This window comes from Sminthopsis crassicaudata, chromosome 3 (assembly GCF_048593235.1).
Source record: "Sminthopsis crassicaudata isolate SCR6 chromosome 3, ASM4859323v1, whole genome shotgun sequence".
NCBI classification, from domain to species: domain Eukaryota; kingdom Metazoa; phylum Chordata; class Mammalia; order Dasyuromorphia; family Dasyuridae; genus Sminthopsis; species Sminthopsis crassicaudata.
The window spans coordinates 257420777-257448221 of record NC_133619.1 but is presented as its reverse complement, the minus strand read 5'-3'; the positions used below and the strand labels follow the sequence as shown (position 1 = coordinate 257448221).

Here is a 27445-nt window from a genome sequence, read left to right as displayed (position 1 = left end):
AGATGAGCCCCCCTGGACTAGAGAGCTATTTTCCCTATTTTCTATTTTCAGTGTCTCATAAGATTTTCATTGACTGACATCCATAGAAGTATCCCTGCATATATGCAAGTATATTTTGTTGAGGAAGATGACCATTTAATTCCAAATAGTTGCTATAGCTACTTATCCCAAAGGAGCTAATAGATTAGATTTGTCCTCCTCTGGATATATGCCTTATGTATTTCACTAGTGTGGTTAATGTACTTGGAATCAGGGAAACTTGGGTTTAAATCCTTCTCCCAAATATTACTGGCTATGTGACCCTCATCAATGCACATAATATCTCTATCTCAGTTTCCTCCCTTATAAATGGAAAAAAAAATATTATTATCCAGTCATTTTTAGTTCTAATTCTTTGTGACCACATTTAGGGTTTTACTGGCAAAGATACTGTAGTGATTTGCCATTTCTTTCTCCAATTCACTTTATAGATGAGGAAACTGAGGTAAACAGGGTTAAGTGACTTGCCTAGATTCACACAGCTAGTAATTACCTGATATTATATTTGAACTCAGGTCTTCCTGACTCTGGGCTTGTTACTCTCTCTTTATATAAACCATTTAGCTTCCCTTTATAAATGTACATGTACATATATAAGTATTTATATAAAAATACACATGTATACATATTTACATATATATATATCTACAATATGATCAATTAGATTTAAACCAGGAATGCCAGGTTGCTTTAATATTAGGAAAATTATAAACATAGATGGCCATATTAATAACAGAAGAATTGTTCACCTCATAAAAAGCAAAATTCTAAGATTCTGAATAATAAACATATTTTTGGACATGGGTAATATGGGAATTTGTTTGGCTTAACTATATTTTCATGATATAAGTATTTTGTATTTCTTTTTTTCCCCCAGAAGGGTAGTGCATGATGGGATCTAGAGGGGAAAATTCTTGAAAATTGAGAAAAATTTTCATTAAAAGTAAAGAAATATTGAGTTAATAAAGATCTAAGAAGCAAGCCCAGAATATGACAATAACTCCACAAGAGCTATAAGAAGAGGCTCAGAGAAAAAAGTTGCTTGGCCACAAGGAATACCAGTATAGCTGAAATAAATTAAGCTGGAGATAGAAAAGAAAGACATAATAAATGAACTTAGAATATTGGAGGGAAAATAGTTTGGAAAAGAATATAGAAAACCTTAACTAAGCTGTGAAAAAAGTTTGCAGTTGTGTATTATTCCTTCTTTCTCCAATTCTCTTTTCTCTATGATGAAATCATGGGCGAAATCTGAGGAAAAGGATAACATGAATTCAAAGGACGACAAGATGGACAGTTTATTACTCAAAGACATGCAAGTTTGAAAATCCCCAGCTTTAAGTCCTAAGGTTTCAAGCATATGGTTCTAGTATATGTTGGGATGAATATCTCAGTCAAAAGTATAGAGTCCTTATGTCTGGTTTTTGTTCCTGCATAGTTTTACAGGGACTGAGTGAAAAGAGGATTTCAGGAGGACTCAATCAGTGGGAGACTCAGATTAAAAACCTAATCAATCATAAAGGCATTGTGATTAGGAAAGTTTGCTACTCTAGCATACATTGATAGAATGAAGTCTGGTTGACTGATTATAATCAGAAGAATCTTGCATTACTTAACCTAAATGAAGTTGACTAACCTAATGTTGGATACATAAGAATTTCCTGGTACAAAGATGGGGCAATTAGTGGTCAAACATGGAGTTATGTCTTTCAACCTGACTAATAATAGGTTAATCATCACAGAAGTTAAGAATACGAACAAAATTTTAGAAAAATTACCTGTGATAGAACTTTGGTTATTACCAAACTGAATAGGAAGAGAATGCAATATAAACTATTTCTGAGATATACCTTTACAAAAATTGATCATATTCTAATGAATAAAAACTTCACAAATAAATAGAAAAATTAGAGATATTATGCATAGCCTTTACAGATAACAATGCTAAATTATGTAAATGGAATTTGAAGGAAAGATCCAAATTTAATGGGGACTAAATACTTTAGCCATAAAGAATTAGTAGGAAAAAAATCCTCCCCAAAATAGTACTTTTGCTACTGGGATTAGGGGCAATCTGCCCCTCACAATACAGAAAGCCTCCATAAAATATTTTGGCCCTCCCTTCGTACCAGGAAGAAGTCTGAATTATTATGTTATTAAAAGATAAAATATATTGAAATCATACAGTATTATTCATATATTTTATGCATTTCCGAGTTTCTAAATTGAACAAGTCCTCAAAGGCAGAGTATTGTGTTGGTAGTGGAAGAGACCTCAGAACCAGAGATTTACAAATGAATTTAATTTTTTTTTAATTAAAGCTTTTTATTTTCAAAACACATGCATGGATAATTTTCAACATTCACCCTTGCAAAATCTTCCAAATTTCTTTGGTATCTGCTGGCCTTCACTTGTTGTCTGCAGCTTCTAGAAAACTCCCCAAAAATTCCCAGTTAATTTGTTATGCCAAACTGTGATATATTGCAATCATGATGAGGAAAGGATAACTATACTTTCATTATGGAAAATTACCACAAATGAATCAATATGCCAAAAGGTGAAGGTAAAGCAGTACTTAGGGGAAATTTTTGTATCTCTGAATAATTTCATCAATAAAGGAGAGGAAGAATAAATTAATGAATTTGGCACGTCATTAAAGAAACCCCCCCAGAAGAAAAAAAATAAAAAATGCCAATCACTCATAAAAATACATATTCCAAAAATACATACTCTAAAATGTATATTCAAAAACAATATAAACAGAATTTAAAATAAAGATGAAAATTTTAAAATAGGAAAATTTAAAATAGGAACTATATTTTAGGGAGATGTAAATAACCAATTGGTAAAACAAAACAAAAGAAAACCAAGTGGCCAATATCAAAAACAAAAAAAAATATGAATTCACAAAAAATGAAGAGGAAATATAGAAACTATTTCAACCAATTACATACCAACAAAACTGACAACCTAAACAAAATACATGAATATTTATAAAAAAAAAAAAAACAAAATACTCAGATTAACAGAACAAGAAATAGTGACTTTACATAATCTAATTTCAGAAAATAAATTGAACAAGCCTTACAGAACTCGGCAGGGTATTGTGTTAGTAGTGGAGGAGACCTCAGAACCAGAGATTTACAAGTGAATTTTATTTTATTTTTATTAAAGCTTTTTATTTTCAAAATATATGCATGGATAATTTTCAACATTCACCCTTGCAAAATCTTGTGCTCCAAATTTTTTCTCCCTTCTCTTTATTCCTCCCCTAGTTGCTAAGTAATCCAATATATGTTAAACATGCCAATTCTTCTATACAAGTTTCCACAATTATCATGCTGCACAAGAAAAATCAGATCAAAAGGAAAAAAGTGAGGAAAGAAACAAAAAGCAAGCAAACAATAACAAAAAAGGTGAAAATACTATGTTGTGATCCACATTCAGTCCCCATAGTCTTCTTTTTGGATGCAGATGGCTCTTTCCAAGACAAGTCTATTTGACTTGGCCTGAATCACTTTATTGTTGATAAAAGCCATGTCCATCAAAGCTGACCATCATATAATCTAGTTGTTACCATGTACAATGATCTCCTGGTTCTGCTCATTTCACTTAACTACCAGAGGATTCTTTTATACAAGTAGGAAAAAATAATAATAAAGATAAGGAATCTTAAGGGAAATCATGAAAAAAATTGGGAGAAGGGGTCATAGCAAGCAATATTTGTTCTCAAACTATATAACAAAGAAATAATCATAAAAATATCTATTATTGATTAAAAAGTGGAACAAGTAGGCAACATGGAAGCAAATGAACATAATAATGTAGAGTTCAATAAACTCAAAGCCTCCAGCTACTAGGGTAAGTACTCATGATTCAACAAAAACTTCTGGGGCATGCCTTGCAAATTGACAAAATATGGGAATTATCAATGTTGGAGAGATAGTATAGAGATAGTCATGATAATAATGAGTTCTTTGTTGGAGCTATAAATCAATATAACTATTTTTGGCTATTGGAATTATATAAATAAAATCCATACCCTTTGAAAAATTTCATTATTATGCTTATACCCCAAGAAATTTCCTTTCCCACCCCCTCCTCTCTTTTTTTTTCTCTCCCCCTTATCTTCTATCTGTCTTCTATCTATATGTATGTATTCACACATACACATAAGCACTTTTTTATGAGAGCAAAGACTTAGAAACAAAGTAGATGCCCATCGATTGGAGAATTATTCAACTAATAGTGGTACATGAAGTAATAGAATATTTTTGAGTTGTAAGAAAGGGCAAATGTGATGAAGATAAAAAAATACAGAAGGATCTTCATAAATGAATGCAGATTGAAGTAAACAGAGCCTAGAAAACAATATACACCATAACTACAATAATGTAAGTGGAAGAAACAATTATCAAAAAAAATCAAAAGGAAATATTGAAAAATTATGTAGATCAAGCATAGAGTGAAAGAAGAGACATCTCCTAACCCATCTGTTGACTATGGTGGGAGGTTCAAAAGTTTTGTACATTTCTACTTTCAGACTTTTTTAATGTTAGACTTCAATCAATTAGTTATATTGATTTTTCCTCTTCTTTTTCCTTTCTTTTTTTAAAATCTTAAAAAAAAATACTCTTATATGGTATGGCTCTTCAGGAAGAAGAAGGAAGAAATTATTTGGGAAATTATAGTAATACAAAAAAAGAGACATTAATAAAACATTTTTGAAAATAAACTTCTGGGAAAGTTAAACAGAAGTCTGACAAAACAAAATTAGGCCTCAGAACATAAGTTAATAAATCTAAATGAATACAATGACTTTAGTATTAAAAAGTCACATCATAAACAAATTAAAGGGACTACCTTTCAAGACTATAGTTTGAAAAGGAATTTTTTACTAAAGGAATCAAGAAAATCACAAAAGATTAAATGGACAATATCAGTTACATAAAAATCTAAGCTTTTGCACAAACAAAAACCATGTAGTTAGAATTAAGAGGAAACAATTTGCTAGGAAAAATCTCTGAATCTAGTTTCTTTGCTAAAAATACCCATAAATCCAGAATAATGTATATAGTTCAAATATATGTGTATCTATGCATATATTTAGATACCAACTTACATATATGACATATATAATTGTGTGTATGTTATACATATGTATGCAATATGACCTAAATAGTTATAACCTCATTCCAGTCTAAGTCCTGACCACTTAGCCTGAACAATTTTCCCAACCCAGAAATGAGCCACAAATTTCCTGGATCTAAATAAGAAACGATAAATATCCTGAAATAAAACATGGCAATAATAAGTCAATAAATACATTTAACATTTTTTAAAAAGTTGCTTTGCTCTAATATAACAACGATATATTGACACTTAGATTCTCTGGATAGGTTCCCTTTTCTTTCCATGTGAAAATCCTTCTGGTCAATAGAGCAAGATATAGTATATAGTGACTTCCCAGGGAGGCTGAACAGGCACAGAAAAAACACTTGTAACAAACTTATATTCATCCTAAATCTTTTTTTTTTCTCTCTCTCCCAATTCCTCCATCTTCTGGCTCTCACTGAAAGAGGCTTCCTCCTAATGACAAAGCTTTCCAGTTTAGGAACACTCCTTTCTGATCATTGCCACTTCCTCATTCTCTCCCTACCATTATCACTCAGGAATCTCTCACAGATAGGAAGTGTTAAGTATTTGAGGCTGGATTTGAACTCAGGCCCTCCTGACCCCAGGGCTGGTACTCTATCCATTCTGCCATCTAGCTGCCTCCTCAATATTTTCTTAACTCCTGAAAATCAGACTTCTAATCTCATCATTTCACCAAAACTTTTTTCTCCAAAGTAATCTATGATATCTTAATCACCAAATCTAATGGTCTCTTCTCAGTCTTCATTCTTCTTTACAGTCTTTGATACTGCTGATAAACTCTTTTCTCCTTGATACTCTTTTCCCCAAGTTTTTGGGACATCACTCCCTCCTGTTTCTTCTCCTATCTATCAAACCAGTCCTTCTGAGTCTCCTTTACTGAATTCTCATCCAAGTCATGTCCTCTAACCACAAGCACCCCTCAGCGTTCTGTCCTATGTTCTCTCTTCTCCCTCTATACTATTTTTCTTTATGATCTTATCAGCTTCTTTAGATTTAATTATCATCTCTATGCTGATGATTTTCAAATCTACTTAACCAAGCCTAACCTCTGTTGACCTCTAGTCTCATATATCCACTACCTTTCAGATTTCTCAAATTGGATATCTAGCAGCAATCTTAACCTCAATATGACCAAAATTCAATTCATTATCTTTCCCTTTCCTCTTCTAAACTTCCCTGTTATTATTATCTAGAGAACTACTATCCTTTTAGTTCCTCAGGTTCATACTTAGATGTTGTCTTGAACTTTTTACTATCTTTTAATCCCATATCCAATCTATTGCCAAGGTCTATTGATTTCATCTTTCCATCATCTCTCAGATATGACCCTTTTATTCTCTGATATTGTTATCACCTTGGTCCAGGCTCTCATCATTCATGCTGGAACTATTGCAATAGCCTGCTAGCTCACCCACTAGTGGGTGAGCCTTTCTCAAGTCTCTTTCCAATCCTATCCATCCTCCATTCATATGTCAAAGTGATTTTCCCAAAGCATGTCTGATGTTATCAGTTTTTTATTCAATAAATTCTAATGCCTCCTTATGCTTATCTAGGATCAAATACAAATTCTCTGCTTGATGTTCAAAGCTTTTCATGTTTTATTTTCCGTTCTATCATCTCCATCCTAGATATTCTCTATTCCCATTCCATACATACTTTTTGATCTAGAGATACTGATCTCTTTCCTCTTTCAGAAACATATTTTTGGTCTGAGCATTTTTGCTTGTGGTTGGATATTGGAAAAGAGCAATATTTGGACTAGAAGGGGATAATATCCAGGTTATAGAAAAGAGTAGCAGTGGTAATATGTAAACCTGACAAAGGGGGCAGTACATAGGCCTCAGAAGAAAGGGCAATAGCTAAGGCTCCAGAATGGACAATTGTAACTCTTTGTTAATTCTAATCTGAAGCTAATAATAAGCTGCCTGTATGACACCCACTGAACAACTTCTCAAGAAAGCTTTAGAAGTTATGGATTTATTGGGGAGAGCTTTGTCTAAAGACAAATAATAATATTTCCCAATTTTCTCTCCCATAGAGTTCCCAAAGAAGAAAAGTTCAATAGAAAGTGGTAATGTGATTACAGAGTAATTCTCATGATCATGGAATGAAGAAAGGCTGAAAACAAGATGATATTAACCTCTCAGTTTCATCCCTAAAGATAAAGATGATCCATGATGAGAATTGTTGATTATGTTGAAAGTGGAACTTAGTGTTGCTCTTGCTATTTATTGCTTTATCTACTTTGTAGTAGGAGCAGCAGGAACAGCAGTAAAAGTAATAAATGATTTGCCTAGGATCTCTTATGTAGTGTCTGAAGCTAGATTTGAACTCAGTCTTCCTGGCACTTTTCACTTTACTTAGATTTTCCAAAACTATCCCTATTATCAGTTCTTGAAGTACATTAATCTTTTATCATATTTATATGTCATATATATATATATGTCATAACATGTTCAGTCATTTCCTATTTGGTAGGCATTCCCTTTATTTCCATATTGATCACAAACTCTTCCCCTATCCATAGATTTGACAGATATCTTCCATACTTCTTCCATACTCTAATTTGCTTATGAACTTTGTAGTATAATTTGAGATCTGGTACTATTAGGCCCTTCCTTCACATTTCCCCTCTCTCCTTCCCTGATTCCTTTGCTTTTCTTGACCTTTTCTTCCTCCAGAACAGCTTTGTTATTTTTTTCTAACTCTAGAAAGCAAGCATTTGTTAGTTTAATGGACACAGCACTGAAAAAGTAAATTAATTTAGGTAATATTGCCATTTTTTTTATATTGGCTATGTCTACCATTTCTCCAGTTATTTAGATCTGTATTTGTGTGATGAGTGTTTTGTAACTGTATTAATATAGTTCCTGTGTGGGTCTTGGCATGTAAACTCCTCAGTATTTCATATTGTCTACATATTTTAAATAGAATTTATCTTTCTATTTCTTCCTACTGGGTTTTGTTAGTAATATACACAAAATGCTGGTGATTTGATTTTATATAGTGCCACTTTTCTGAAGCTATTAATTGTTTTGATTAGGTTTTTTTTATTTTTATTTAGTTTGGGGTTTTCCAAATAAACCATTATATCTTCAAAAACTGATAGTTTTGTTTTTTCTTTTATTCTGCTTATTCTTTCAATTTCTTTTTCTTTCCTTATGGCTATAGCTAGCATTTCTAGCGCAATAGTGAATAATAGTGGTGATAATGGAAATCTTTGCTTTACCATTGACCTTCTTATGAAGGCTTCTAACTTCTCTCTATTACACAAAATATTTTCTTTTTTTTAAGATTGATATTACTTGTGATTTTAAGGAAAGTTCTGTTTATTCCTGTGCTTTATAGTATTTTTAGTGGAAATTGGTATTCTATTTTGTTATTTAAGATCATTTTTCCATCTTTTTATATTTTCTTTAACTCTTTGAATTTGTGTGGGTTTATGTGCAATCTGCTTTTTCCTTGGAGGCTTTGTTTTTAGATGTTTTCATGATATTGTCTTCTGAGTTTGTGCCTTGAGCTTCCATGGCACTGAATAAACTTTCTTTAGTCAAGTTCTTTCTTTGTTTTTCACTCATTTTCCAGCTTTTTTCTTGACTTTGGACTTTATTTCAGTTGGGCTCTGCTCACTTCTGTGGCAGATGGCTAGGCTAAGGTTCTGTGACTATATTTGGGAGCCTATAGGGTTTTTAGTTTTTCCAATGTAGTGTGATTCCAGAAGGGTTCTAGTCACTATTGATTATAGTCTGTTAATGGGCATAATCTGTGCTCACAAGGGAAGGGAGACCCTATCTGGGTAAGAAGCAAAACTGCTCCTCACTGTCTTGGAGCTATGACTTAGAAATGAGTAATGAACAGTAGAATTGCCAAATGGTGTCTGGTCCTGTGCTCAGTGCAAGAACAGGGTTAATATCTGTAATATTTTTCTGACAAGGTATTTAGTCTCCTTACCTTGAGAGAACCTTTGATATCACCACTACTTCTACTGCCACTCTGCTGTTGCCACTGTCTCCAGGTTCCATAGCTGGTGCTGCTTCTACTATGCTATACTTTTGGTCAGCCTATATCCCAGCATCCACAGATCTTTCTTTCTGTTTTTTAAAATGTCCTGTATTGGAAAAATGAGTCACTATGATTTTTTGATTATTCCACTCATAATTTGATTTGACATATTTTTATAAAGTGTTTTTAGAGGATTGGTTTGGGAGAACTGGTCAATTCACTTTATCATCTTGGCTCTGAAGCTATTATAGAGTTTTCTGGTGTTTCATGGAGTCATTGGCTTCTCTTTGGTTCATTCTAATTTTCAGGCAAGGTTTTGTAATTTTTGAGCCAAGAAATTTCCTTTCCAATTTTTTTCTTTAATAACTCTCATTTCTCTTCTATTTTTCCCTCAAGCCCTCTCATTTCACTTGTTCCTTTCCAATTTTTTCTTTTATAACTCTCATTTCTCTTCCATTTTTTCCCTCAAACCCTCTCATTTCACTTGTTAAAACATTTTAAACTCTTTAAACAAAACTTTTACATCATTTCTTCCAAGAATTGTAGTTAAGTTTATGCCCAAAGCTGTGTTTTATTCTGATGCATTGCTCGTAGATGTCATATAGTCATTTTCATTTTCATTTTGTGTTTTAATTTTCCCTGTCATCATAACATTCACTATAATAGTATTCTTTTTAAAAAATTCCTATTCTTCCAATCTACTTTTTTACTTTGGTCTTAATGTTGTGGCTGGCTTCTGTGGCACTCTTGGAAGGAAGGTCTGAGCTAGTTCTGTTACTGCTTTCTTGGTGTATTGAAGATCTCAGGAACAAACTAAAGATTTGCAAGCTGTCAGTGCTCCAAAGTAGTCCGATTCCAGGTAAATGATCCCTGGCCTGAGTTGACCTAGGTTTTGGTCTGAGTAGTAGTAGAATACTGTTAAATAGTCCCTATCAGCCAGTTGGAAATTTCTATTGTTTCAAAGTGACTGAATTTTAGTATCTTCTTTGGTCTGAGATTCTTTCCCTAGTTTTTCTTCTACAGACTGAGCTAAATACTAGGAATGAAACCTTGCTTGGCTCAGATCTGAGCCACACTGATATTGTTTGATTATGAACTTTCTCCTTTTTAGGTACATTGCCTAATTTAGTTTATTCTCAGAATGCTCTGGATCTGTGACCCAAAAGTGAGGGTTGGGCAATAAACCTGCCAAGTGACATCTGTGGCCATCATAGTGTCTTTGTATAGACCATCCTCTGAACCTAGTGCACAATCTCTCCCTGGGCACTGACAAGCTCAGAATAAATACTCCTGGCCTGACTCCCCAGGGTCCACAGACTACTCCCTTATCTGTTTCCCTTTGGTGAGCTAGGCTGGACAAATAACTCTGTTTCTTGTATTTTCTAGGTCTGTTTGGGAAAGTGTTATGAAGGGGAACTTGGCTGTACCATTTGCTATTAATCTACAATCTTGACTCCTTCTCTTCCTTTAAACATCTTAAACTCAACATGACCAAAACTGAACACATTCTCTTTTTCCCTAAATGCTTCCCCTTTCCAATACTGTCAAGTATACTACCATCCTTCCAGTCCCCCAGGCTCATTCCTAGGTGTTATCCTCATTTCCTCATTATGTCACTCCTTCACAGGAATAGACAATCTGTTGCAAAGGATTATTGATTTCACTTTTGCAACATCTCTCAGGTATACTCCCTTCTCTTCTCTGATACTGCCACTATACTGGCACTGGCCCTTATCATCTCATTTTGAGACTATTGCAATATCCTGTTGGTAAATCTCTTTGCCTCAAGTATCTCTCCATTCCAGCCCATTTTTCACTTAGCTGCCAAAATGATTTTTCTAAGGTATAGTTCTTACCATGCCACCCTCCTACTTAATAAATATTATCCTATTAACTTCAGGACTAAATATAAAATTCCTTTATGACATATCCTCTCACAAACCTACCTTTTGAGGCTTCTTCTATCCTGCATTCTCTCCACCATACCCTATACTATTTGATCCATTGACACAAGTTTCCTTGGTGTTCCTTGAATAAGACATTCCATCTCCTGATTCTGGGTAATTTTTTTTTGGCTGTCCCCCATGTTTGGAATGATCTCCCTTCTTATTTCTGTCTCCTGATTTCCTGAATTTTTCTATTTAAGTCCCAGTTAAAATACTACCTTTTATAGAAAGCCCCTCTCAATCTTTTTTAAATCCAATGTCTTTTCTCTATTGATTATTTCCCACTTATTCTGTATATAGCTAGATTGTACATATTTGTTTGCATGTTGTTTCCCTCTTAGGTGTCAATTTCTCAAGGTCAGTGACTATCTTTTGCTTTGCTTTGTATCTCTGGCACTTAGTACAAAACCTAGCACTTTAGTAGGTGCTTAATAAATATTTATTGACTAACAAAAGCACATAGTGAGTACTTAATAAAGAGTGACCAAAAAATTAAGATACTAAAGGGGTAAAAAAATTTTATAGGACAAGATAGCATAGAACCAAAGACCAGAGAAGAAGTTGAAAAAGTTTTTGTATAAATAAAGCAAATATAGCCCAGATCAGAAGGAAAGAAGAAAATTGGGGAAGGGGGAGGGAATTTTTATAGACAGTTTCTCAGATAAAGGTCTTATATCTCAAATAAATAAAGAACTTTGTCAAAGGTATAAGAATATGAGTCACTCCCTAATTGATAAGTGGTCAAAGAAATCAAAACAATCTATAATCATATAAAATGTTCTAAATCATTACTGATTAGAGAAAAGCAAATTAAAATAACCCCAAGGTATCATTTTACACTTAACATATTAGCTAAAATGATTGAAAGCAACAAATGTTGAAGGGGATGTGGAAAAAATTGAAACACTAGTTCATTTTTGGTGGAATTGTGAATTAATCCAACCATTTTGAGGATCAATTTGGAATTATACCCAAAGATTACTAAATTGTCTATTCCCTTTGACCCAGTAATAGGACTACCAGGTTTATTTCCAAAGATGATTAGAGGAATAAAGAAAATAATCTATATGTCCTAAAATATTTATAGCAGCTCTCATTGTAGTGGCAAAAAAATAGAAATTGTGGGTATGCCCATAAACTGGGGAATGGCTGAACAAGTTGTGATATATAATTGTAATAAAATACTACTGGGCAGAAAGAAATGGTGAGCTCAATAATTTTAGAAAAACATGGATAGATTTGCATGAAATAATGAAAAATGAAAAGCACAAAATCAAAACAATATTGTATAGAGTAACAGCAATATTGTTTTAAGAATAACTTTGGATGGGTGGAACCAAAATGGTTCTTGCAAACCTCTCTCTCAAACCACTCTGAATTCCTTTAATTAATGACTCTAAACAAATTTTAGAGTACATTAACACCCTAAAAAATAGAATAGAATATTTTCCAGCCAAAGGAACTTAATAGTAGGAAAAGTCTGTGGCGCCAGGGTGGGAGTCTAGGGCACAGTCCCAGTGTAAGATGTGCCAGCACAACCCTTCCCTGGAATCAGCTTGGACTTCAGCAAAGACAGTTTGGTCTAGGGACCTCTGAATAAGCAGCAGTACTAATGGTTTCCAGACTTCTCACCCTAAAGACTCCATAGGTCAGAAGGAAAGATCTGTGGCACTAGAGGGGCAGCTCATCATGCAGTGGAGACTACAGCATTGCAGTTCTAGTTCCTGCCCCAATTTCAACACCAGGAAAGCCAGAATAGGCCTAGGAACTTCTGAATCAACTATAGCACTAGCAACTAAACCTCTCAGCCTGGATTAACCAACAGTGACTTTGAAGGTCACCAGGAAAAGTTTGTCAATAGAGTGAGAGGGTCTTGGGAAACCAGGAAACCAAGCGTAGGCATGGGTGGCAGTGGTGGCAGCAGTGGTAGCAGTTTCTGGAGCCTCAGCTCACTAGAGATCTCTTTATTAGCATTGAGGAAGGTCTTTGTGCTTTAGGACTCTAGACGTTAGAGCTTCAGTGGGATAGGGACATTCCTTACAATCAGGTCCTTAGAAAGATTGAAAACAGTTGCACAAAACCCCTGAAGCTGGGATCATTCATCTTTCACCCTGGAAACAGAACTTTACTTTAACAGAGTTAAAAGCTGAGTAATATACTGGGAAAATGAGCAGATAATAGAAAAAGTTTCTAATCATAGAAAGTTATTATGGTGACAAGGAAGATTAAAACACACACTCAGAAGAAAATGACAAAGTCAAAGCTCCTATATCCAAAGCCTCTAAGAAAAGTAAGAATTGGTCTCAGGCTATGGAAGAACTCAAAAGGGATTTTGAAAATCAAGTAAGAGAAGATAGAGGAAAAATTAGGAAAAGAATTGAGAGTGGTACAAAAGAAAATTCAAAAAGTTAACAAGGAGAAGAATACCTTAAAAAACAAAATTGGCCAAATGGGAAAAGCTCATTGGGGAAAATAATTCCTTAAAAATTAGATTTAGTAAATGAAACCTAATAACTTTATAAGAAATTTAAATACAAGAAAACAAAACCAAAAGAATGAAAAAAATTGAAAAAAAATTAAATATCTCATTGGAAAAAACAATTGACCTGGAAAATAGATTGAAGAGAGAAAATATAAAAGTTATTGGTCTATTTGAAAGTCTTGATCAAAAACAACTTTGAACAAATAAATCACATGAAGGAAGATACTATCTGAATCCAGAGAAACAACTAGTAAATAGAAGTAAATAGACATGCCTATTAGTGTCTAATGGTAGCCATCTCTAAGGTGGGGAGAAGGGGAAGAAAAAAGGGGGAAAAATAAATTTACATGATAATATATGAAAGGAATAGAAAATTGCACATAATATATTTGCAGTTTCATGTGTAATCATTTAAAAAAATTATACTATGCTATGGAAATGCTTATTTTATTCCATAAATGAAAAATTAAAAAGAAACAAAAAGCAAAAAAGTAGGAAGCCATACTGAAGAAGATGCTAAAGTAGACCTTAGCCTTTATTGGTATTATGAGTCATATGAAGTATGTGATCTGGTCGTAGGTAAAGTTTGATTGTCTAGTGAAAACAAGACACATATTACTATAAGTTAGGAAGAGGATTCAGTGTTTTTTGGTGGGAAGAGAGAAATCTTCCTGATTATTTATGGGCTCAGGTAAATATCCTTACAGTTTTCCCCTTTATACAAATAAAACATTTCTAATGTTTAATGCAGAGTAGCTGAAGACCATTCTTGGAAAATTAAATGAGCCAGATATTAAAATTATCTAGATTCCTCTGGGTGATTACATAAGCCAAGATGATTTGGAAGTGAAAATTGCAGTCAGGTCATTGCATCAAGAACAAAATGCTTCAATCACTCCCTATTTCTTCGAGGATAAGACTCTTTTGTCATTTAAAATCCTTCATAATCTATATATTACTCTCTCAAACATAGTCTGTGTTCCAACCATACTGACTTCCTTGTCAGGACTTTCCATCTTCTTTATGATTAAAGGAAGTATTCTTCATGCCTACAATACTATTCCTTTGTCTTTTAGAACTCTTGAAGCTTCCTTGAAAGTCCAGGTCACTAGCCACTTCCTACAAGAAGATTTTCTTGATCCTCCTAGTTGTTAGCTTTATCAATTACTTTGTATTTTTGTATTGACTTGGCTCTTTATAAGTTATTTCTCTCCAATAGATTATCAACTTTTCGGGCAGAAGCTCATTTTTTCTCTTCTTTGTATCCTTCACACCTACTAACACATTAAGTTTGAGTAAATATTTAATGAAGTGAATGATCCAAAACCAAAATCTCCTACAGAAGCACAAGGAGGGTGTGGATTATGGAAGGCTGCACAAAAGAGCAATTAATTTTTTTTTTTTGGCTAAGCCAGTTGGGGTAATTGACTTGTGCAGCGACACACAGTCAGGAAGTGTTAAATATTTGAGGCTAGATTTGAACTCAGGTTTTCCTGACTTCGGGGCTTGTGCTCTATCCACTATAACAATTAGCCCCCAATTTAAAAAAATTTTAAAAAGAAATTAAGAATTCTGAGAACTGAAGGTAAGGAGAGAGTAAATTTCAGTTGCTAGGGACAGATTGTGTTAATGTATGAAGGCAGGAAGTTGAATATTGAGTTTAAATAATTCTTAGCAGTCTAATTGGACTACAATGTGAAGTTAATATGAAATAAAGCTACAAAGGTAAACAGACATCAGAAATAAGGAGGGCCATGGCATACTGCAACTGTCAGACTGAGAATTTGACATTTTATTCTATAAATAAAAGGAAATCAATGAAGATTTTTGATCAGGGAAATGACTGGGTCAGCTGGGTGATTTAAGGTTATTTTGACAGTTGGATGAAGATGGGATTGGAGAGGACAGAGATTAGAGGCAAGGAAATCAATTAGAATGCTAATATTGTCTCAGAGAGAATTGATAATGTACTGATCCCTCTATTAGTGACCTTGATAGAAAGGGAATGGATGTGAAAGATTTTGTGAAGATAGAATTAATAAGCCTTGACAATTAAGTAGGTATAAGGATGGATGGTGTGAAAGCAAAGGAAAAGTAAAGGAAGACTCCAAGGTTAGATACCTGAATGACTGCAAAAATTGTGATATCCTCAACAGAACTGGGGTTAGATGGATGAGGTAATTTTTTTAGGTTCTTTCCATCATATGATTCTATATGGATATATAGATATAGAATGCATAATCTATATATTCACACACATATCTATATGTATAAAGTATAAATACTGATAAAATTTTATGAACATGAACTAAAAATGTTACTCCCCAAAACATGAATACTCAAGTAATATAATTCTTCTCAAGTCAATTTCCTGAAAAAACTGAAGAGAAAGTGAGAATATGACTTGTGATAAAATTAATTGATAATAAATCTACTCCATCTGGGAAATGGCAAACCTAGAAAATAGAGAGCAGTCACCATTCAGGACAACCTGAATTCTGTTTCAAATGTCACTCTCAGGTTTTCCTGTGCATTTCTGCTGACTGGAATGCTTTCACCATGAGTTCATGTCTTTCCAGAAAAATCCCACTTAATGCCTTCATTCAGTCAAAGGGGTATATATAGGGGATGTTTTGCAGCCCCATGTTATGCAGCCCAGGGAACACCACCACTCTCCCTAAAGTGCTTGCATTGTCTTCTCAACTCTCCACCTAGTTGCCAGCAGGGAGAAACATGGACATAACTATCCAGCACCCCTGGTTCAAACGCGCTCTTGGATCCTTATATCCAAGTCGCTTGTTTGACCAATTTTTTGGAGAAGGCCTTTTTGAATATGACCTCTTGCCTTTCCTCTCCTCCACCATCAGCCCTTATTACAGGCAGTCACTCTTCCGAACTGTGTTGGAATCAGGCATTTCTGAGGTAAGAATTTTTTATTCTCTACAATAGCTACCCTTTTCCTTTGTCAATTTTCTTATAGATAGCCAAAGGTGATGATGACCCAGAGACCTTTTGTAGCAGGAAAATATGGTTGGACTATGTCTGCTCCAGCAACTTACACTATATTTAGACGGAGATCCTTAGGCTCTGTCATTTGTGTTGCATGTGGCAGATGCATAAGATTCACTGACTAGTCTTATTCCCCTCTCCCAAATCCCCCTCTGAATTCTCAGAGTAATAGATGTCTCCACATGATCAAGCAAAAAAGAACTTACAATTCTTTAACTACCTGCTTGACTGCACCTCTAATGGAGAAATAGTGCAGCAGCAGAATTGTACTCTAGTCTATTCCATGTCTCTGGGAAGGGGGGAGCTGAAGATAAATCCAAACTGAGCAAGACCGTTCTCTTTTCCTCCCATCAGCTCATGACCCATGTGTGGTTTGAAATGCACAAACCACATGCTGGAAACCCCAAGAACAACCCTACCAAGGCAAGTTGTTGGCAAATGCGAGTTGTTTGTGTTCAGCTGCTTCCCCAACTGTCTGCTCTGGGCTGTGAAAGCCAGGCTGGGGGTGGGTGCTTCCTTGTATCTTGCAAGTCAGTTGATTTAGGGTTTCCTCTCCAGCAAATCTGCAGAAAGATTAGAATCATTTCCCTCTTGATTTAGTAGAATTTCCCTGGGTCTGCTCGAAAAAAAGGGGGGGAAAGGCACCAAAAGGAACCCGACAAAAATCTAAGAAACTGGTAAAAGGGCTGGTTAAGGAAAAGAAGTATTATAATAATAATATTTATAGAGCATTTGAAAAGGGGCAAGGTGCTGATACATGTTATGTTTCATTTAATCCTCACAAAAACCTTGTGAAGTAAGTATGCCAAAGATTATTATCTTCCTTTTTACAAATGAGGAAAATGATATTTAGAGAGGGTAAGTGACTTGCCAGTAGTCACTCAGTTAATAGCTGTCAAAAGCAGGATTTAATTTTAATCTCTAAATATGTCATCCATTATGCCACAATGAGCCTATTAGTAAAAATGCTTACTAAGTAAAACCCAAATGTCCAAAGGAAAGATGGGTTATGTGAAACAAAGACAGCAATAATCAGATCATCCATCACTTGAAACCGAAAGATTCTTTTTTTTTAATTGTAACTTTTTACTTCCAAGATATATGCATGGGTAATTTTTCAGCATTGACCCTTGCAAAACCTTCTGTTCCAACTCAAACAGAAAGATTATTGAGTCTTAAAATGAATCGAGAATACAGTTTTTAAACCTCTTGACAAGATAAAGGTGGTAGTACTGTCTAGATATGCGAAGTGAACTGAAGAGTGGAGATGATTATGTGGAACACTTAGGCAAAATAAACAAATTTAAAACCTTTTATTGAGAAAACCAAAATTCTTTTTTTGGAACTTAAAGAGTCTGTCTATGGAGACCAGATTCACCAAATAACTCAACCCACCTCATTTTGCTTTTAGAGTCTCTTATTCTACATCCCCTATCTTAAAAATGGAAGGAGCCACAGATCAATTCTAATTTTTTAGTTTTCTACAATCCATCTCAGGGAACTTGGAAGAGAATTGTTTCCTTGTCCACCAACAGGCTCTGCCAAATGGTTGGTAAATCTGCATGTGGCATTTTAATTTCAGGTGAGATCTGACCGAGACAAGTTTGTTATCTTCCTGGATGTTAAACATTTCTCTCCTGAAGACTTGACTGTGAAGGTGTTGGATGACTTTGTGGAAATTCATGGGAAGCACAGTGAAAGACAGGTAAGACAAGTCATTAGCATCCATCATTAGCAAAGCATTTGTGGTTTATTTTATGTTTTTTTTTGAAGTCTTATATTGGACTGAGAAAGCGGAAGAGTTGAGTCAGAGAGAATAGAACCCGTGAATGAATTATTTTAATTAGATCATTTTCTTCTGAGGGTCCGATGTATCCTCAATAACCTCTTAGAAGATAAAATCTTTTTTAGGATTATCGGCAGGGCAGTCTGACAGAATGCCAACACAAGTGGCAGTACTGGACTTCAAATATGCCTCTATTGCCAATGGAGGTTAAAGCATTTTGCAAAAATTGTCCAACTTTCTTTCTCAATTGCTCCATCAGCCCCATTTGATTGCCCCGAAATACTTCAGTACATATAAGATCTATGCTTTCCTTGTGTGGAAACTCCTACCTCAAGACAGATAACAATCTATTTATAATTTTTTTTTTCCTGAGTTAATTAGGGTTAAGTGACTTGCCCAGGTTATCACATAGTGTCTGAGACTAGATTTAAACTCAGGTCCTCCTGACTTCAGGGCTGGTGCTCTATCCACTGCTCCCCCTAACTGCCCCTACCTATTTATAATTTATAGTCTTAGAAAGGTACCTGAAATTCATAAAGATTGTGATGAGGGTGAGTTTCAGAGAGGGCATCTATACCCAGATATTTAGTTTTATGATCTCTCTGCTATATCAAAAACATCTCTTTTGCCAGGAGAACAATTTAAATAATTGAACCAAGATTTGTGCTAAATTCCTTAAATATGGATGGTTTCTTTTTTGTCTTTATATTCTCAGAGCCTAGAATATTTCCTTGCTTAATAAATAAATGCTTAAGAAATGTTTGAATTGAGCAAATTGCCTTTAAGGCACATGACAGAAAGGAACTAAATAAATAATGAGACGCATTACTAATACTAGTGTCCCAATCTATATGATTTCACCATTCATCTATATGATTATCTTAAATTAAATGTAAACAGAAATATCATGGAAATATTCAGCCAGATCTTGATCCATCACAATCAACTGCTGAACTGTGTTCTTATTCAGGAAAAGCTAAAAACAAATATGCTATCTAAAGCAGATACAGAACATCTGAATTTTCACATGGAAAGATGACTAGTATAAATGAGAAGAACAAATAAAGTAGCCCTAGGTTTGGAAATTTTCCACACTTAATATGCAAAATTGAAATAAGACCATGTAATATTTTAAATGTTGATTGAGTTGAATTGAAATGCAATTGAATGTTAGCAGAAGTCTTAATGTCCTTCTCAAAGTGATAGCCTTTCCTGAAACATGAAGAACTTAAGAAAAACCCACAGTTTTTCTATCTGAAGAATCATAGCAACTAAAGCTACCTCTCTATTCCTGGGGGATTTTAATTTAATTCCTGGGACCACTTTAATTTCATCTAGCACATGAGACATTTCTCCATCGTATCTTAATTAAATAATGGATATCTTCAGCTTATAGAAAAGAGAGTGTAGTTGAAGCTATAAAATAAGAAGCTATCCAAGAGATTTGAAACTAATCTTCACTTAGGTGGGGCTTTTTGTTCCATGTTACTTTATTACTATAAGCCCTAACCTTATGTGTATTCACATATATTGTGTATTATTGACTTGCTTCAGTCTAACTCTTCTTGTCTCACTCCACTTGGGGTTTCTGAGCAAAGATAATGGAGTAGTATGCCTTTTCCTTCTCCAACTCACTATATAGAGGAGGAAATTGAGGTTAAGTGAGTTGCCTAGGATCACACAATCACTAAGTGAATGAGTCCATATTTGAACTTATGAAAATGAGTCTTCCTTATTCCAAATCCAGTGATCTATCCACTATGTTATCTAATTGTCCCATATATGTATATAAAAATTTAAAAAGTATAATGGAACTTTTTAAAATGAAGCATTATTTTAATACAAAAATTAAAGTGTTGCATTTGGAAGAACTAATATCCTGATCATAGAATGATCATATAAAAAAGGCCTATAAACCTACTGTAAAGATTCCATTTTAACAAAGTTTGTGTTTTGAAATAGAGATGTGTCTGGCAAGTACTTCAAATAGAATTTTAAAAGAAAGAAACTAAGTCTCTTTTTATAATCTATGGCCCCAAACCCTAAACTCTGGTTTACTTGAACTGGATTTAATACTGGGATACTTCTAAAAAATTATCTCTGACTCATTTTGTTCCCTCTCAAAAATCTCACCAAGGAATATTAGATTATAACTTGTGTCTAAGTCTCCAGAGTTGTAGCCAAATCACTTTTCCAAGGGTTCTTCCAAGCCTTTAATATAACAACAAACTTTGTCTAGAGGGTAGTATTTTACCTCTACAAAAATTTAGAAAATACATAAAAGAATCAAATTATTCCATAAACAATTGAAATTTTCTCCACTTTCTTGGTGAATATGATCCTCCCCAGTTTTCCTTACTTCCTTACCCCTGGTCCCTGTACTGGTCTCCAGGGGACATAGAACTATAATCACTTATTTGGGTCAATGGTGTCAAAACCCAAACAGAAATAGATAACCATAGGCTGCAAATTGCTTTATATAATACCACCAGTTAAAATTTTATCTATTGTATCATACTTTTATTTATTTTGTCAAACATTTCTCAATTACATCATAATCTGAGTTAGCATGCACTCACATTTCTTGTTTGAATTATGCATGGAAGGGAAATGAATTTGAGATTGCTAAATATGCAACAATGCTTCTGTCCAATACTCTAGTGAGTCCCACTTTCATTCCAGGGATACATATGATACTCCAACCTAATGTTACTACTTTAAACTAATAGTAGGAAAGTTCCTTTAACTCAAGAAGGGGAACAAACCTGGACTTGGTAGAGGGGAAACCTTTTTTCATTGTCCCTGCATTTTTTCAGATAATGTTTGGTAGTTGTAAAGGACAAAGTCTAAGTCTTTTTTCTCCTCCATTTTGTGGCTTAGTCTCTTGATTATTCTCCAGCTATAGGGCCATGCACACAATCTTTTGTCTGTTCAAATAGCTGACCGTGTCCAACAACTCTGTCTTCTCTTTAAAAAGCTAGATTTCAAAATTGCCAGGAAATGCTCCCTCCTCTATTCAGGAAGTTAGAATTCAAGATTTTTGCTGTTCCTTCAAAAGGTTGAGGTTCAGGAACTCCCACTACAAAGCTACAAAATTTCCTTTTGCACAACTGTCCTCTTTGGGACTGAAACTGCCCTTTTCATGGCTAGGGGCAAGAATCCAGGGTCCAGGAACATTCCTGGAGTCACATAATTAAGAGGCTCCATCATTGCCCTTCAAAGACTTCTTTCAGACTGTATGGATAAGAGTATGTATAATTACACTGTACTTATGCCTCAAGGCTATCATTACCAGTTCCCAATTGAGAATGGCTGTATGTATATACAGATCCACTACAAACATGCCCAAGATTTGTTCTAACTCTGCTGTTCTCTAGTCTGTTTGATGTGCAAGTGTGTTAGAAATTTTACCTTCTTTGATCTTCACAACAAACCTGGGAGGTAAGTGCTATTATTATTTTACAGTGAAGGAAACGGAGGCAGAAGTCAAATGATTTCTCCAGAGCCTGCAATTAGTAAATGTCTTAAGTCAGATTTGAACTCAGTTATTTCTAACTCCAGGCCTAGTGCTCATACCATCTTAGCCCTCCTAATCAATTTATATCAATCAGTGAAACTTAATCCTCTCTGAGGTATAGTTGTTTCCCAATTCTTTCAATGATGCTATCTCCATAGGAAGATACAAAGTTCTAAAGTACCCTTTAGTAAACTCATCAGGATTATCCCCAGATCAAATCTCTATATAATGGCCAAAATTGTGGTAGTTTTATGCCTATTCTACATATGCAAAATATGTGTTACATATAGCCAGAAGGATCTCCAATTTTTATTTATTGTTTTATTTATTTACTGGATATTGTTATTATTGTGGAGACTAACATCCACTATCTCATTTTAGAATGAGAACTCTTGGGCAGGAGAGGGTGGATGGCTCCCTGCCTTTGAATAACCATTCTTTCCCACCTTTCCCTTCTGCCAGGATGACCACGGCTATATTTCCCGTGAATTCCATCGTCGATACCGCCTGCCTTCCAACGTGGATCAGGCCTCCATTTCCTGCTCCCTCTCTGCTGATGGCATGCTGACCTTCTCTGGTCCCAAGATCCACTCTAATATGGATTCAAGCCACAGCGATCGATCCATCCCTGTATCTCGTGAGGAGAAGCCCACCTTGGCTCCCTCTTCTTAGGCTGACACCTTGTGAGTCACATAGGCTGCCTCCATCTGCAGTCTTTCCTCACAAAGCCATTGCATAGATACCAGGGGAAAATGTAGAAAAGTCAAGGTTGTTTATTTTCCTCTGCTCTATTCCCTCTTTTGTTGTTGTTATTTTCATTTTCTTAGATGGGATGAAGGTCTGAGAGAGTCTGAGACATTAGGCCTTGAGGCCTAAAACTTAAAGAGCTGTGATGTTAGTGATGATCCAAAAATCTAAATGTTAAAAGCCCAAATCCCATCACCTGGCTGGTTTGCAGAAATGGCCATTGTCCTATGCTGTTTTTAATAACATCTTCAAGTGACTGAGAGTGTTCCTGGTGTTAACCTCCAATAAAGATGAAGAAGAATCAACAACTGAGCCAATCAATGTGAAGAGAAATCAAACTAGAGAGAGTGGGAAGTCATATACATTTAATAAAGTGCCTCCAGGTAATTCAAAGGTTCCTCACATGTGACACAACCTAATATGAGCAGGTCACAGCTGGATTTTAGACAGGTGTGTCCCTATAGTCAGGATGTTAGTTTCTGTTAGCCATGCTTCATATGACAGGAAGGAGTAGGTGCGCCCAGCTTTGGAGATTCTGTGAGAGAGTTACATCATAATATTAAGGCTTCAAATCCCCACTGGGATCTCCCAAGGCTATATGTCTCAGACGATCTTTCTCAAAATCTTAAAATTTCTAACATAGGTTCAACCACACTGTAAGAATACCACCACTGGCCATCAATAAAGTAAATGTGACATGAGCAAACCATGGCTTTGTGTCAATTTCTTTCTTTCTTGGAGTTTGGAATGGAAAAGGTAAATATGTCAACCTGGTTAGAAAGAAGCCTCAAATATTAATATTATTAAAGGCTGAGGTTGGGGAAGAAGGAATTGGAATTCTTTCCCTACTTTGCCAAAGTCAGAGTTCTCTGTGCCTGTGATGATTAGGCCACATTTGAAGTATTGTATTCAATCTGGGACATGAAATTCATTCTCTCTCTCTCTCTCTCTCTCTCTCTCTCTCTCTCTCTCTCTCTCTCTCTCTCTCTCTCTCTCTCTCTCTCTCTCTCTCTCTCTTTCTCTCTTTCTCTCTCTTTTTTCTGAGGCAATTGAATTAAGTGACTTGCCCAGGGTCACACAGCTGGGAAGTATTAAATATCTGGGACCAGATTTGAATTCAGGTACTCCTGACTTCAGGACTGGTGCTCTATCCACTTTACCACTTAGCTGCCCGGGACATGGGATTTTGAAGATGATGTTAACTAGCTGTAGTAGATGCAAACGGACCAAGATAACAGAGAAGATTCAGAGCCATACTTTATGAGGATGGGTAAAGGAAATTAGGAATGTTTAACTAGGAGAAGAGATTCATTTAAAGAGGCATCTGTGGGATTACAGAGAGCCAAAGAGAGGAAGTAAGGCAGCTAAATGGTGCAGGGGATAGAATACTGGCCCTGAAGTCAGAAAGACCTGAATTCAAATGTGACCTCAAAGAATTACTAACTGTATGACCTTGGGTCAGTCACTTAGTCTCTGTTTGGCTCAGTTTGCTCACTGTGAAATGGGATAATAATAGTACTAGTTGTATAACCTGGATCAGTCACTTAGTCTCTGTTTGGCTCAGTTTGCTCACTGTGAAATGGAATAATAATAGTACTTTTCTCTTAGGGTTTTTATGAGGATCAAAAAAATATTATTTTTAAAGCATTCAGCACAATGCCTGGCACACAATAGGTGCTATATAAATACTTATTCCCTTCCTAAGAAACGACGAGAAAAATTTTAAAATTCAATATAAAGAAAAACTTAACAATTAGAGATGCCCCAAAATGGAATATGATTATGGTGATGATAATAGTAATAACAATGGTCATAATAATAATAATAGCCAACATTTATGTAGAACTTTAAGATTTAAAAAGAACTTTACAAATATGATTTCATTTTCTCCTCAAAGCAACCCTGTGAGGTAGGTACTATTATTACCCTCATTTTTTCAGATGAGAAAACTGAGACAAGAGTTAAATAACTTGCCAATGTCATACAGCTAAGTTTCTGATGCCAGATTTTAATTTAGGTCTTCCTGACTCCAAGCTCAGGGCTCTAGTCATTATCTAGCTTTCTCATAACTGAGAGTTTTAAGCAGTGATAAGATGACTACTTAGTGAGAGTATTGTAGAGGGAATTCATGTGATAGGTAAGGGTTGGATTAGATAACTTTACTTGGATGTCTTACAAACTTTATTTCAAAATGTTCAGAATCCAACTCTATCTATTTCCTCCTAAGCCAGCTCTCCCTTTTAACATTACTGAGCATCTTAATACTGCCACTATTCTCCCAGTCTGGGAGTAATTTTTGATTCTTATTCATATCCACATTTAATTAGGTATCAAATTCTGTTTATTTTTCATCACTCTTAATTCACATATACTTATTTCTCCCCATTTCCATTACCACCACCCTACTTCTAGGCATCATAACTCATATTCAGGACTGCAACTTCTTTTTGCCTCCTTTTTACAAACAGCTTCCAGATAGAACTTCCCAAAGCTTAGTATTGATCCCATAACTATCTTAATATTTCAATAAGGTCATGATTTTTATCAGGGTGTGTATTCTCTTTATTAGTGAAAAAATGTAATCCATCTGTGCCTCTTTATCCTGGGAAATCTTTATCCATGTTTACTCACATGTCCAACATGGGAGATCTACCCAATGGATTAAGAATATCCTCTAGATTTTATTAATAAGCACAATTGCTAACACATATAGTTAAGGTTTGCAAATTCCTCAAAATACATTACCTCATTTGAGCCTCACAGCCATCTGATGGAATAAATACTATAGTTATTATTATCCCCATTTTATAGATGAAGAAATTAAAGCTCAGAGCAAGATGTTAAGTGACTTGCCTGTATCTACCCAATTATTAATGAGTGGATTTAAACACAGGTCTTTATGTCTCTAGGTTCAATCTTTTATTTATGATAATATCTTATCTCAATACCACACTTAAACTTCATTTCTTATCTTTCCTTCCTATTATATGACTTCCATTTTAAAATATTTCTTGGATTACCTCATTTTTATTACTGTTTTGCTTGTAGATTTTTTTTTAGTATTTTAATTTTCTAAATACATGAAAGACAGTTTTCAGCATTCAATTTTGCAAAATCTTGTATTTCAAATTTTTCTCCCTCTTGTCCCTCCTCCCAAGACAGCAAGCAATCCAGTATAGGTTAAACATGTGCAATTCTTCTAAACATATTTCCATATTCATCATGCTGCACAAGAAAAATTAGATGAAAAGGGAAATAAAATAAGCAAACAATAACCAATATACACACACACACAAAAAAAAAAAAAAAAGCTGAAAATGCTTTGCTTGAAACCACCTTCAGCCTACACAGTTCTCTTTCTGGATGCTGATGGCACTTTCTATTACAAGTGCAGTGAAAATGTCTTGGATCACTTCTTTAATGAAAAGAGTGAAGTCCATTATAGTTGATCATCACACAATCTTGTTGTTAATATGTACAAATGTTCTTTTGGTTCTGCTCATTTCATTTAGCATCAATTCATGTAAGTTTTTCCAAGCTTTTCTAAAATCGGCCTGCTCACCATTTCTTAGAAAACAATAATATTCCATTGCATTCATATACCATAACTTATTCAGTCATTCCCTGATAGGCATCCACTGATTTGCCAGTTCCTTGCTATGTAATTCATCTTTAGAAATACCTTACCCATTCATTTTTTTCACTGCATTTTTATATCACTTACAATTTTTAATCTTCAAAGGTTGCTACCATATGGTTTTCATGAGAAAAATTTATGAATTTTTATGACAGGGAGTGATTTGAAATAGCCAAAACAATGTGTATCTTCACAAATATAATATATTGCCCAATATCTTCCTTCTACTTATTTCATGCCCAATTTTCCATATACAATATTTTTTTCAAGACATACATATTAATGGACATCCCATTCAACTAATGATATCCATATGATTTTTCCTGTGTGGATTGTTAAAACAATCTCTTTTCAATGCTTTTATATCTGTCTCACTGAGGAGTCTCCTTAATATTCTGTGATTTATAGGATGGATACAATGTCATCCCCAAAAAGGAGCACTTAGCAGATTTTATCATCAATGGAAAGTTCTTCTTTCATTAGGACTCTGTATTATACATATTTTCTATTACAGAAGTAAACTTCTTTGGTGAACCTACAAGTGTTTGACAATAATCAGAGGATCATTTGACACTTTTATTTCTGTGTTTGCATTTGTCAAGAAATCTTATATAATTTTCACATACCCATAAGAGAGACTCCTTCTTTGGATGAGGGTTTTTTGGATATTATTTTAATATATTGTGTCAAATATTTCTTTAATCAATAAAGAATACATGCAGTAAGATTATTATAGTCTATGTACATTTCAGGAAGTCGTGTGACTTTAAAGACATGGTCTTTTAGAAAACAGCATATAAGAAACTGCCTATTCTAATCTGGTATTTTCATCAAGTATACTCTTGATCATTCTTAAAGATTTTATAAAGCAGTAGGCATAGGAAAGAATAAGCATGAATGTCTCTTTCAGGATAGTAATATCATCTATTAATTTTTTCATTCTAGAGATATCTTGTAAATTAATGCCTAAATGTTCAAGAGTATTTTGCTTCCATTATAGCATTCTGCTATCCTGGTAAAACATTAAGTACAAATGTTCATCATTAGTAGATAATAAATGAAAAATGCTATCCATCTCCAGAGAAGGAATCGATGGAATCTGAATACAGATCAAAGTATACTA

The 27445-nt window shown here is 34.6% G+C and overlaps 1 protein-coding gene across 2 annotated transcripts; it reads left to right on the top strand.

The window, feature by feature from the left end:
- Positions 1–16262: 16262 nt before the first annotated feature.
- CRYAA (crystallin alpha A) lies at positions 16263–23391 on the top strand. Of its 2 annotated transcripts, XM_074300540.1 has the most exons (4): positions 16263–16548; positions 16990–17058; positions 18218–18340; positions 22401–23391. In XM_074300540.1, exons 1-4 carry the CDS (start codon positions 16360–16362, stop codon positions 22608–22610), a joined length of 591 nt encoding a protein of 196 aa, XP_074156641.1. In that variant the 5' UTR covers positions 16263–16359; the 3' UTR covers positions 22611–23391. The 2 variants fall into 2 exon arrangements, with proteins under 2 accessions (XP_074156641.1, XP_074156642.1); XM_074300541.1 differs by lacking the exon at positions 16990–17058.
- Positions 23392–27445: the final 4054 nt, after the last annotated feature.